Genomic DNA, 13,117 nt, shown 5'->3' with positions numbered 1-13,117 from the left:
GCTTGATGAAGTGGGGATTTCCCTGTGTCCGGAGGGTTAGCTGAAGGCGTAGCCACTTTCCTTGGAGAGGTCCTAGTGAGCTCTTGCTGAGTGTATCAGCCTAGTCTCCTCCCCAGCTTAGAGGGAACAAGCTGGAACAAGCCGAGATGTTGAGAGACTGGAAGGCTGTCCAGGCCCATCTCTAAGATAATTAAATGGCATCATAACAGAGTGCAGACCCTGTTACGCATAGACCTGTGATTTACAATGTAATGGTCCTCACTAGAGATGGCTTGTCTTTAATTGCTGGAATTGGAATGGAGAGCACTGTCAGTTTCTGTGTTAATTTGCACTGAAAGGTCTGAGCTGAATATCTGCCATGATGAAATTGGTCCTGTGAAGACTGTGGGTCTGTCCTACATGTTTTCTGAACAAACAGAAAGGATCCCAGTCTAGACACTTCTAAAAGTACATCCAGGAAAACCTCAGCCCGGATTCATTTTATCCCTGAGAGAACGGGCCTGTTTTCCTGCTTCTGTCCCACCCAAGGATGCCTTGTTTCCTTCAAGTCTCCTTTTCAGAATTTTCATTTCCTTTCATTTAATTGAGAGGCTGGAGTTTTGCCTTTACACATTGTTTTGTGCTACACGGGTATGGGTCTCCGTAGCCGTCCTGCCGCATACTCTGCCAAGAAAGATGGATATTGTTGTGAATCATAAAGTAATACAGAAAAGGGCAGTGCTCCCGTCCATGATGAAGTGCATGTGATTGATTAATACTCACGTTTTTTTTTCTCCTTCCCTGCTCTATCTGTTCACATTATTGATTCTCACACACCCGATGATGCTTCCCTCCAATGCCCGTCCTTGGTATTTCTTCGAAGCTCTGTGCACCGAGGGCGACCTGAGCCTTTGGATCTTCACTTGGGCATGTTCCTGCCCACCTTGCTTCACCAGGCCACCGCAGAGCAGCAGGAGCGATTCTTCATGCCGGCCTGGAATTTGGAGATCACGGGCACTTATGCCCAGACAGAGATGGGTCATGGTACAGTGTATTAAGTCTACCTTCTGGGTGGGCGGGCCCTGCCAGATGGACCTATATAGAGCACGGCAGGATGCTGCTGGCTGTTTCTTGTGAGCCTCTGCAGAGTCCAGCTCCCAGCGGAGGCTCAGGCAGTGTAAATAAAGTTATTTTGTACTGTGGTTGTTGGTTCTTCCTGACTCTCAGGAATGACCAGTCAGGCCTACTTACCAGGCAGTCTGTGGAATCTGTGCGTGTAGACTCTGAACCCATCTGATGATCACCTAGAGGAACACGTTAATGTGTGAGTGCCCTTTGACTTCCTGTAGTCAGAAACAGTCAGTATGTCTGTCTTGAAGTTACTTGTACTTGACGTAGTGCGTGAGGAAAGTCTGGAAGGTGGTTTGACCAGAGGTTGGAAGTTAAGCCGTCTGTCTGTCCTGCTGAGGCTACTGACATCTGTTTGTCACACGCTTGCCACCTCACCCGTCTTTCTGAACCAGGTGGGGCTGGTGGTGGTAGTTTTTCTCTTGTTCTCTGAATTGGCTCTGTTTGCCATTCATGTATACCCGTGTCCCATTCCATCTTGTGTCCATCCCCAGACCTCCCCCCATTCTGAAGAGTCAGAAAAAGTGTATATTTTGTACAGCCTCCTTAACACTGAGCAGTATTTTATAGGCTCCTCACAGGATACAAAGTGGCAGACAGTTGAGGTCAGCAGTCATGGGAGACACTTTGTCTAATGTGTCACCAAAGGCTTCTTTGGCAAAGGAGTTTACTCAGGGCCTGGTTTCTTGACTTCTGCTTTGAAGGCTGTTGCTTACAAACTGTCTATTTCTGTTGTTTGGCTTGGAGATTTCTAGATGTTTCAAAGTGCTAAATTAAGCCTGGTGTTCTCCAAGTAGTTTGCTTTAAAAAAAAGTCCTCGCCGGGCAGTGGTGGTGCACACCTTTAATCCCAGCACTTGGGAGGCAGAGGCAGGCGGATTTCTGTGAGTTCGAGGCCAGCCTGGGCTACCAAGTGAGTTCCAGGAAAGGCGCAAAGCTACAGAAAAACCCTGTTTCGAAAAAACAAAAAAAAAAAAGGGCTGGAGAGATGGCTCAGCGGTTAAGAGCATCGGCTGCTCTTCCAGAGGTCCTGAGTTCAATTCCCAGCACCCACATGGTGGTTCACAACCATCTGTAATGAGATCTGGCGCCCTCTTCTGTATACATAATAAATAAATCTTAAAAAAAAAAAAGAAAGAAAGAAAGAAAAAAAAAAGTCCTCATCATTTGTTTCAATGTAGTCCTATTGGAATGACACCCACATTTTTCTATAATACTTTTCAAAGAATTGCAGTGTGTACAGCTAGGATTCAGAGTGGAAGTGTCCATCCTCCATCTCCAGCAACAGGAGACTGAACACAAGCTTCCTCACTCTAGTGAGCAGGGAGCACTGAGGTGGAGCCTGGCCCTGGACTCTAGGAGAATTGTAGGAAGTCACTTTTTTCATAATGAATAAATGTTTTCAAGTTCTTAGTTTCCATTTTGGTGCTCGTTCTGAAATAAGTTCTAACGTACGCCAGGTCAGCTGAGTCTGTTTCTGTCACACGCTGTCTTATTGTCCCCAGAAGCACAGAGGTACATAGTTCTAGACTTGCAGTTGTCCTTTTCAAACTTAGAAATGGCTTGCACTTGCCGGGCTGGCAGTGTGGCTCAGTGGTAAAGGTACATGGTGGCAAGCCTGGTGACCCAAGATCAATTCCCAGGACCCACTTGGCATGAGAAAACTAACTCGCACAGGTTGTGTGCTATGGCTGGTGTGCACCAGCACATGCACAATGCACACAGAGAAAATGTATTTTTTAAATGTGAAAGAACTGGATTTAAAGGAGAGTAGATGCCTCTGTCATATAGAACACAAGCTGCCTCTGTCATGTAGAACACGAGCTGCCTCTGTCATGTAGAACACGAGCTGCCTCTGTCATATAGAACACAAGCTGCCTTTACATTTTCTTATTAATCCCAGTAAATATGACACACCCAACTGAGCCCCATTTAGAAGTGGAGTGCTCACGACATGCGGCCTAGTGGGAACTGTCTGGTGGAGTGTTAACTTCCTGCTGGACCATCCCTCATAGCTCGTCTACGAACATATCGCTGGTTCTTGGCTCCTCTGAGGCCTGGACCTTTCAGGCCTCAGCAGAGAATCTTGACGGTCTGTTTGTTGCTCTTTCCCTCTGTATTGTGTCTCAGGTCATGTGATCTCTTTCCTTAGGAACTCATCTTCGAGGCCTGGAGACCACTGCCACATATGACCCCAAAACCCAAGAGTTCATTCTCAACAGCCCCACTGTGACTTCTATTAAGTGGTGGCCTGGGGGACGTAAGTTGATTAAAAAAACCCAGAAAACATTTATTGTTTTGTTTTTGTTGTTGTTGAACATTTTGAGGACTTATAAGGTTATATTTAGAATGTCGACCTTATATGAGAATATGATTGTGAAGTAAAAAAATTAAAGTCTTACACTATCATAAGATGTTACTTCCATTTATATATTGTAAAAGCACAACAGTAATGGCTGTCTTATAGCACTTGGTTTAATTTTTCATCTAAATAACCCATGTACCATAGCTCCCATAGTCATCATTTAAAATAAAATTACAGGGCTGGAGAGATGGCTCAGAGGTTAAGAGCACTGACTGCTCTTCCAGAGGTCCTGAGTTCAATTCCCAGCAACCACATGGTGGCTCACAACCATCTGTAATGAGACCTGGTGCCCTCTTCTGGCCTGCAGTCATACATGCTGTATACATAATAAATAAATAAATGTTAAAAAAAAAAATTATAGTAAGTAGAACATATGGTAGAAGGGAAGAACTGAGTCCTTCAAGTTGTCCTGACTTCCATGTGCACTGTGCTCCTCATGCTCGTGTGTACACACGTAAACACAAATAATAAATGTTTAAAAATTGAAGCTATACCTTTTTGTTTAATGTAGGATTTGTCTGAAAAAATAAAATAAGAACAAAACTATAAGCTTTGTCCAGAAACTGTGTGAGAGTGTCACGGGAAAGGACTAGCTTTCACATACTTTTGTGTCTCCACCATTTAGAAATTCAATACAGGGCCTGTGAGAGGGTTCAGAGGTAAAGGTACTTGTGCCAACCCCAATGACCTGAGTTCAATCCCCAGAACCTGTATGATGGAAGGAAAGAACAGTTCCTATAAGTTTTCTTCTGACCTCCACATGCATGCCATATTGCAAGCATGAGCTACCACCCCCCAAATAAATGTAATATCAGTAAAAACACAAAAACATACCCAAGTGTAGTGGTACACGCTTGTAATCTCAGCACTCAGGACACCGAGGTAGGAGGATCAGGGGTTCAGGAGACTCTACCTTCAAAAAGAAAGGAAAAGAAAAATTCGGAAGCAGGGACAGCACACTAACTTCCCCGTTCTTGTTGTTGCAGTTGGGAAGACTTCCAACCATGCAATAGTTCTTGCTCAGCTCATCACTCAAGGGGAGTGCTATGGATTACATGCCTTTGTTGTTCCCATCCGTGAAATTGGAACCCACAAGCCCTTGCCAGGTAAGGATGGTTCATCTGATGTCAAGGTAAAAATTAAAATTGCTCGGGGCTGGAGAGATGACTTAGCATTTACAAACACTGGCTGATCTTCCAGAGGACCAGGGTTCAGTTCCAGTACTCATATGTTGGCCCACAGCCAGCTGTAACTCCAGTTCTAGAGGATCTAACACCCTATTTTAGCCACCTGGGGCACAAGGCACACATGTGGTGCATGGACATACATGCACAGAAAATACCCACACCCATAAAATAAAATAATTAAATAAACTGCAAAAAGCATAAGGCACAATTAAACAATATAGGAAGGCAAGGCTTCAAAAGCAGAAGTATCTCATGTGTTTGCTGTTGTCTTCGGTAGGTATTACTGTTGGGGATATTGGCCCCAAATTTGGTTATGAGGAGATGGATAACGGTTACCTGAAGATGGACAATTACCGTATCCCTAGAGAGAACATGCTGATGAAATATGCCCAGGTATGTTTGTTTGTTTATGTTGTTGTTTCCAAGACAGGGCTTCTCTGTGTAGTCCTGGCTGTCCTGGATCTCACTGTGTAGCCCAGGCTGGTCTCGAACTCACAGAGATCCGCCTGCCTCTGCCTCCCAAGTGCTGGGATTAAAGATGTGTAACACCACCGCCCGGCTCACCCAGGTATATTTATTTATTTTATTTGGTTTTAGGTTTGTTACCGTCAAGTTTTCACTTTATATCCCAGACCAGCCAAGCTAGGGTTCAAAGCAATCCTCCTACCCCAGCCTCTAAATGTTAGTTGCAGAAGGTGACATGCTTTTCCTTCTGAACTTCTTTCCTTCTTGACAGTGACTTAGAAGCAGTTGAGGCGTGTGTGGAAAGTATCACCTCATTAGTGACTTGTGGTTCCCAATCCTTCAGCAACTTGGAGTCACCTGGAAGGCCAGTTGGAACTTAGATTGTAAGCCAAATATAGTGTGTACTTGAGGCAGAGGAAGTGAGTTCAAGGTCAGGCTGAACTGCATAGCAAGCCCATGTCTTTTTTGTTAGGTTTTGTTTCAAGACAGGGTTTCTCTGTGTAGCCCTCACTGTCCTGGAACTCACTCTGTAGTCCAGACCGCCCTCAAACTCATAGCGACCTGCCTGCCTCTGCCTCCCAATACAAGAATTAAAGGCGTTCACCACCACTGCCCGGGCTAAGCCCATGTCTTAAAATCAAGCCCTTGCTCCCCAAATCTCTGGTTCAGAAGGTCAGAGGTGGGGGCAAAATTGAGTGTTTCAGACCAGTTGCCAGGTCCCTGCTGTTCCAGGAAACACACTTGGAGAATGAATCAGTACATGCTTTCTTGGCCTCACAGAAAGACACTTCAGGCCTGTTTTGTTCTTTCAGGTGAAGCCTGATGGCACTTATGTGAAGCCCTTGAATAACAAGCTGACGTATGGGACCATGGTGTTCGTCAGGTCCTTCCTCGTGGGAGATGCAGCTCGGTGTCTGTCCAAGGCATGCACCATTGCCATACGATACAGCGCTGTGAGGCACCAGTCGGAAATCAAGCCAGGGTGAGGGCAGGGTCTGAGATGGGTCCTTGCTGCTGATGGCTTTGACCCTGTTCTTAGAGGCTAGATCAGAATAACCACTTCGTCCACCTTTCCACCCTGGCACTAGCCCCATATGCTAGATGTTAACCCAGGGCTTACACATGCTAGGCCTCCCAGGGGGCACCACCTACTCAGCATGCATGAAGTCAAGGAACCAAGGGCAGGCAGGCAGGCTGCTTCTATCTTTAAAAATTAAATCCCCACAAAACTATTAATTAAAAAAAATGTTTATTAGGCTGGAGAGATGGCTCTGGGGTTAAGAGCGCTAACTGCTCTTCTGGAGGACCTGGGTTCAGTTCCCAATATCCACATGACAACTCACACCTGTCTGTAACTCCAAGATCTGACCCCCTCACACAGACATACATGCAGGCAAAACACCAATTCAAATAAAACAAAAATAAATAAATATTTTTAGAAAAAATTTTAATGGTATTTTTATTTTATAATTAACTTAATTTCACATATCAGCCACAGATTCCCCTGTCCTCCCTCCTCTCACCCCCCAGCCCTCCCTCCCAATCCACCCCCAACTCCTACCTCCTCCAAGGCAAGGTCTCCCCTGGGGAGTTGGCCCAGCCTGGCAGACTCAGCCGAGGCAGGTCCAGTCCCCTCCTCCCTACACCAAGGCGGAGCAAAGTGTCCCAGCATAGGCCCCAGGCTCCAAAAAACCAGCCCGTGCACTAAGGACAGGTCCTGGCTCCACTGCCTGGGTGCCTCCCAAACAGTTCAAGCTAATCAACTGTCTCACTTATCCAGAGGGCCTGGCCAGAAATTTTTTTATTTTATTTAATGTGCATCGGTGTTTTGCCATGGGTGTCAGGTCCCCTGAAACTGGAGTTACAGACAGTTGTGAGCTGCTATGTGGGTTCTGGGAATTGAACCCGGGTCCTCTGGAAGAGCAGTGCTCTTAGCCGCTAAGCCTTCTCTCCAGCCCATACATTATTTTTTTAAATATGTATTGTTATCTGACAGTTTGATGCACATATTCAAGGTTATCTTGTTCATATTCAACCCCAGGACCTTTGACACTTTAAAATATCCCTTCCATATGGTGTCATGTCCAGGATTGTGCTCAGAACACAGTGTGTTGAGCTTGTGGTGGTCTTTTGTAGCATTCTCTTCACTGTGAGCTGTTCAGCTTGCGTTTCTGTGTAGCCGTGAGATATTGGTGCCTCAGTCATACGGAAACACTGAGGCAGTTGGAAGACTGTCTTCAGGCAGTGCAGTAGAATGGTTAGGAGTTTTGCTGGGTGTGGAGGCATACACCTTTAATCCCAGTATGCAGGCCGTGGATCTCTATGTTCAAGGTCAGCCTGGTCTACACAATGAGTTCCAGGACAGTCAGGGCTGTGTAGAGAGACTCTATCTCAAAGAACAAGGGGGGAAAGGAAAGAATGTGACCTTATAAGAAAAGAATATGACTTTATGGAACCAAAGAGTTGCCATTTTGAGCTGTGTGACCTCAGTTCACAGACCTGATCCCTCAGTTTCCCCATCTGTAAAATGACAGTAGTGGCGGCTGCTGTCCACCAGGAAGGACCTGCATAAGGACCAATTCAGCTGCTGTGTCGGGACGGGAACTGAACCTGCAATAGGACAAGTCAGTGTTTACTCATTGTTTTCCTTTCTCTGTTACTCAGTGAACCAGAACCACAGATTTTGGATTTTCAAACCCAGCAGTATAAACTCTTCCCACTGCTGGCCACTGCCTACGCCTTCCACTTTGTAGGAAGGTACATGAAGGAGACCTACCTTCGAATTAATGAGAGCATTGGCCGAGGGGACCTGAGTGAGCTGCCTGAGGTACGCACGTACTTTTCTCATTCCTCCCTAGATACCCGTAGTTTCCTTAGATACCCTCAGGTTTCATGTTTACCTGCTGGCAGACATCCAGCAGAAACTGCATGTTGGAATTTCCTGAAAGGAATTACAGAACCTTGGAACTTTTTAAAATTAAAAGCGGATCATATGTGAAGCTCGGATTTTTATTAATAGAATTTAAAGAAAGGGGTGACTGGCCACGTACAGCCGCTGAGAAAGGTGTGGGAGCATTGCTAACTCAGGTTGCAGATGACTGCCTCTTCAGTAGACATGCACACCGCTGGTTGGACAGTGACCGGCACACTTCAGGAGGATGTGTTTTCCTGTTAGAAGGTGGGTTCTAAGCCAGGGTTCTCATGGCCTGTTCTTGTCCCTAGCTTCACGCCCTCACTGCTGGGCTTAAGGCTTTTACTACATGGACGGCCAATGCTGGTATTGAAGAATGTCGGATGGCTTGTGGTGGACACGGCTATTCTCACAGCAGCGGAATTCCAAATATTTACGTCACTTTTACCCCAGCCTGCACCTTTGAGGGAGAGAACACTGTCATGATGCTGCAGACGGCCAGGTGAGAAGCAGGTGGAAGGCAGCTGTGATTTACTTCCGCCATGACTTGCTGCTTACTTGTGGTCTGCCTCAGGGTACTGTTGCTGTGATGGAACACCATGACCAGTACAACTTGGGGAGGAAAGGGCTTTTTAAGACATAATCTTTCCCCCTTTTTTTTGGTTCATCCCCAAGATCTCAGATTAATAAATACCACAAATATAAAACATATTATAGCTTGAAAATCCCACAGTCTTTACCATTTCATGCACTTTAAAAGTTCAATCTCTGGCTGGGTGGCATACCTTTAATCCCAGCACTCAGGAAGCAGAGCCAGGCAGATCTCTGTGAGTTCGCAGCCAGCCTGGTCTACAGAACGAGATCCAGGACAGGCACCAAAGCTACACAGAGAAACCCTGTCTCCCCTCCCTCCCCCCCAAAAAAAAGTTCAGTCTCTGTAAAAATCCAAAATCTCTTAAAATCTAAAAATCTTTTAAAAATTCAAAGTCTCTCAACTGTGGGCTCCTAAAAAATAAAATAAAATAAAAATTAAATACTTTCTTACTTTAAGAGAGAAGAACCAGGGCACAGTCATAATCTGAACAAAGCAAAACCAAACTTCCAACAGATAAATAACTAAATAACTCAATGTCCACTATCTGGGATTCACTCACAATCATCTGGACTCCTCTAAAGGGCTTTGGGTCACTTCTCCAGCTCCGCCCTCTGCAGCACACACAGCTTGTCTCCTAGGCTCCAGCTGATCCACTCCACTGCTGCTGCTGTTCTTGGTGGTCACTCCATGGTACTGGCATATCCAAAACTGCAACTGGGCTGCACCTTCACCAATAACCTCTCCTGGGCTCTCTTAGGGACTCCAGTCCTCTCACACAGCACAAGCCTCAGCTGCTCTCCATGACCCCTTCATGCCTTCAAAACCAGCACCACCTGGGTGACTCTTACACTACCAAGTTCAGCTGCCAGCACAAAGGACAACCTTGACCACCTCTAGAATACAGCTTCTGTTTGGTGGCCCTGAGGAAACACTCCCCAGAAGACTTCACCTCAGTGATGCTGGCCTCTTAATCACAGCTGATTCCTCAGCCCCAGCAGACCAGCATCCATGGTCCCAGCAAAGCAAAGGTTTCACTTTAGTGGTTCTGGTCTCTTGGTAATCACAGCTGATTCTTCAGCTCCAGCTGACTGAAATCACAGATTCTTCACACAAAAGGCCTGGTAGGGTCTTTGCTTCCCTCTGAAACCTCACAGGCCTCCATCCTCTGCACTGTTCTCAGCGTTACCTTCCAAGCTCCTACAGAACAGCCCACTGAGCTCCCAATAATCAATGGCTTTTCTAGCCCCAAGTTCCACAGTCCTCCCCAGAAAACATGGTCAGGTCTGTCACAGCAATGCCCCACCATCCTGGTACCAACTTCTTCCCTAGGTTCCTCCTCTCAGATGACTCTAGCCTATATCAAGTTGACATAAGTTGACTTTCAGTAGAGTTACTGAAAGCATGTGTTTTGGTGATTTCTAGGTTCTTGATGAAAATCTATGACCAGGTGCAGTCGGGGAAGTTGGTGGGTGGCATGGTGTCCTACTTGAATGACCTGCCCAGTCAGCGTATCCAGCCACAGCAGGTGGCAGTCTGGCCAACTGTGGTGGACATCAACAGCCTGGACAGCTTGACTGAAGCCTACAAGCTTCGTGCAGCCAGGTAAGCTCCCCTCAGGGGCAAGAGGTCAGCTGTGGGGCCTTCCAGGCTGGGGCCGAGTAGAGGAGTGGGAACCATGAAGGTTTCCTCAGCTCTATACTCTTCCTTCTTGCTTAACAGATTAGTAGAAATTGCTGCAAAAAACCTTAAGACTCATATGAGTCACAGGAAGAGCAAGGAAGTAGCATGGAACCTAACTTCTGTTGACCTTGTTCGGGCGAGTGAGGTCAGTGGTGGCTTTCCCCTCACTGCTCTGCTGCCCCTTCCTTAGTGCCCGGGTCACTGTGGTAGCCTTTTTGAGACAGACGTTCGCTAACCCAGGCTGAACAGGGACTCACCAAGTAGCTAAAACTGACCTCAAAGTCATGGCAGTCCTCCTGCTTCAGCCTACCAAACGTTGGAACTAGACACAGGCCACCACACCCACCTTTTCAAGGGTCCCACACCCTGTTGTTTGTCTTCCTCCAGGCTCATTGCCACTACGTAGTGGTGAAGATCTTTTCAGACAAACTCCCCAAGATCCAAGACAAAGCCGTCCAGGCTGTCCTGAGGAATCTGTGTTTCCTGTATTCTCTCTACGGGATCAGCCAGAAAGGAGGAGATTTTCTTGAGGTCAGTATTTCCAAAGCAGAAGCCTTTTTGTGTGCTTATTTGATTGACTTAAACGGTTGTCTATTTTAAAGTTATATGTGTCTAAAGGTCTAGTCTGGACATAGTTTTATTCATTTGTTTTATTTTTTCCCTTAGGGGAACATCATCACAGGGGCTCAGATGTCACAAGTAAACAGCCGGATACTGGAATTGCTCACCCTAATCCGCCCCAATGCTGTTGCTCTGGTGGATGCCTTTGACTTTAAGGATATGGCACTGGGCTCTGTTCTTGGCCGCTATGATGGGAACGTGTATGAGAACTTGTTTGAGTGGGCCAAGAAGTCCCCACTGAACAAAACGGAGGTAAAACAAACAAAAACGGGGTCTGTCACTTCTGAGGTTCTCACTGATGCTGGGCAAGGCTCTGTCACTGAGTGGCACTCCTAGCCCACTGACTTTTGTCATATAACTATGGGGCAGGAGAGGTTCACCTGTTAAGAGCACTTGATGCTCCTACAAAGGAGCTGGATTTGGTTCCTACCACCTATGTTGAGTGGCTCACATAATGACTTCAGCTCCAGGGGATCCAGCACCCTTTCTGACTTCCATGGGCTGGGCACCTGAACACATAGGAATGTATTAACATACGGACACACGGACACACACACACACACACACACACACACACACACACACACATAAATCGATAGTCTAATACATACATTTAAAAAATTTTTTTAAAATAAAGGCCAGGCATAGTTGGGCACATCTTTAATCCCAGCACTGGGGAGGCAGAGGCAAGCAGATAGATCTCTATGAGTTCAAGGTCAACTTGGGCTATATAATGAGCCCCTGGCTTAAAAAACGAGACAAACCAAACAAAAAATAATTATCTTTGTGTCTGTGTAAGGTCCACTACTTTCTCAGTGAAAGTGGTGTTGGTGGTGTTGTTTAGAGAAGAATGCTGACTGACAGGACAGGTCCTCACTGGCGTCCTCTGCTCTCATGCAGGTCCATGAGTCCTACTACAAGCACTTGAAACCCCTGCTGTCCAAGCTCTGAGCTCCTCAGGACAAGGCCATCTGCTCCAGACAGCAGCCAGAGATCTCGCTTTCTCACTTCACTGATCCTCGGGAAATCTTCATCACATTTGTGTAGCTCTAGAGCAGATGATGGGTTGGCCTTTTTCCTCTCTATAAGTAAAGAAAAATGAGCAGACTAGAGATTAAATGAGAAGAAATTCAGTATGTTTTAAGTAACACAGAGACTTGGAGGTACTCAGAGGGCTCACGGCTGTACTGCTGCTAATCCCAGTAGGCCATGACTTTGAGTAATTAACAGAGTTTAACTACTAAATTCTTAGTTTCACACTTTTATTGCTAATCACTGGATATATGTTTTTTAAAGCAAAGGTTGTTTTATAAGGTGGAATTTTCCAGACTTTCAGCCTAAATGATCTACACTGAGGACGGATTGGGAGCCAGAAACTGACAGAACCCTGATGTGGGTGTGCGGCTGGTACTTCTGCTGCCGCCCCCGCCGCCACCGCCACTGCTGTGCTGATGTGTTCGTGAACTTTCATATTACCATAGCCAACAAGACTCCTTCAGCACACATCCATCTAGGAGCCACAAGCCTGCGTTGGAAGTGATCATCCATTCCAGGCTCTAACTTTCCTGGTAGTAGCATGTCGCGCCTTTGTCCCCACTTTCCTACATAGTAAGCATAGTTATCTTCCCTTATTTGACTGTTGCCTGGACTTCAGTCATGGTGGCTGACCTCTTCGGTTTCTTGCTTACCTTCTCCTGAAAGGTACTAAAGACAGCAGCTGTTCCTTCCTTGTAGATCACATGTAGGGAGAGCCCTCAGCTGTGGCACTGCTGTGTTTTGGTGACTTTATTAAGTAAATTTCCTGGGACAATCCAGATTTGAAAGATTGTGTCATCTTGTCATAAGCCCTTAAAATGCTTGGTGGTCAAGTATTTGACATATAAATCACTCAGGTCACTTTTTACCCAGAAACAACAAAAAACCCTTTGCCGCAGCCACATGCTGTGGTTTCTAGTTCAGAAGATGTAATCATTGATGTGGGCTGAAGGACGATTGGAGGTCGCAGCTAGTTATTGCTGTTGAGTACCTGGCTTCGTGGTATGCCGCTAGCAGGCTTGCCTGGCTGGTCAGTTGGTCCCATCGGTTACAGTCCAATCTCTACAATCATCGTGCTTAAAGGTGAAAGAAATACACCTTTTGTGGTATGTGTGTTTATGTATGCATTTTTTGTGTGTGATTTTGTTTGTT

The 13,117-nt window shown here is 46.1% G+C and overlaps 1 protein-coding gene across 3 annotated transcripts in view; it reads left to right on the top strand.

Annotated features, from left to right (window-relative positions):
• Acox1 (acyl-CoA oxidase 1) overlaps positions 1-13,117 on the top strand; it is a 26,467-nt gene extending 13,350 nt beyond the window's left edge. For 2 of the 3 annotated variants that reach the window (XM_036195378.1, XM_036195380.1), the window contains 12 exons: positions 863-1,023; positions 3,259-3,366; positions 4,458-4,577; positions 4,936-5,051; positions 5,936-6,105; positions 7,788-7,950; positions 8,346-8,536; positions 10,052-10,231; positions 10,349-10,454; positions 10,697-10,840; positions 10,976-11,182; positions 11,831-13,117. In XM_036195378.1, the coding sequence (XP_036051271.1) occupies positions 863-1,023; positions 3,259-3,366; positions 4,458-4,577; positions 4,936-5,051; positions 5,936-6,105; positions 7,788-7,950; positions 8,346-8,536; positions 10,052-10,231; positions 10,349-10,454; positions 10,697-10,840; positions 10,976-11,182; positions 11,831-11,881 (1,717 nt within the window). In that variant the 3' untranslated portion in view covers positions 11,882-13,117. The remainder of the gene's footprint in view (positions 1-862; positions 1,024-3,258; positions 3,367-4,457; positions 4,578-4,935; positions 5,052-5,935; positions 6,106-7,787; positions 7,951-8,345; positions 8,537-10,051; positions 10,232-10,348; positions 10,455-10,696; positions 10,841-10,975; positions 11,183-11,830) is intronic. The other variant, XM_036195379.1, reaches the window with a different exon arrangement.

The sequence above is a fragment of the Onychomys torridus genome, chromosome 8 (assembly GCF_903995425.1).
Source record: "Onychomys torridus chromosome 8, mOncTor1.1, whole genome shotgun sequence".
Taxonomy (NCBI): domain Eukaryota; kingdom Metazoa; phylum Chordata; class Mammalia; order Rodentia; family Cricetidae; genus Onychomys; species Onychomys torridus.
This window is presented reverse-complemented; position numbering and strand designations above follow the sequence as displayed.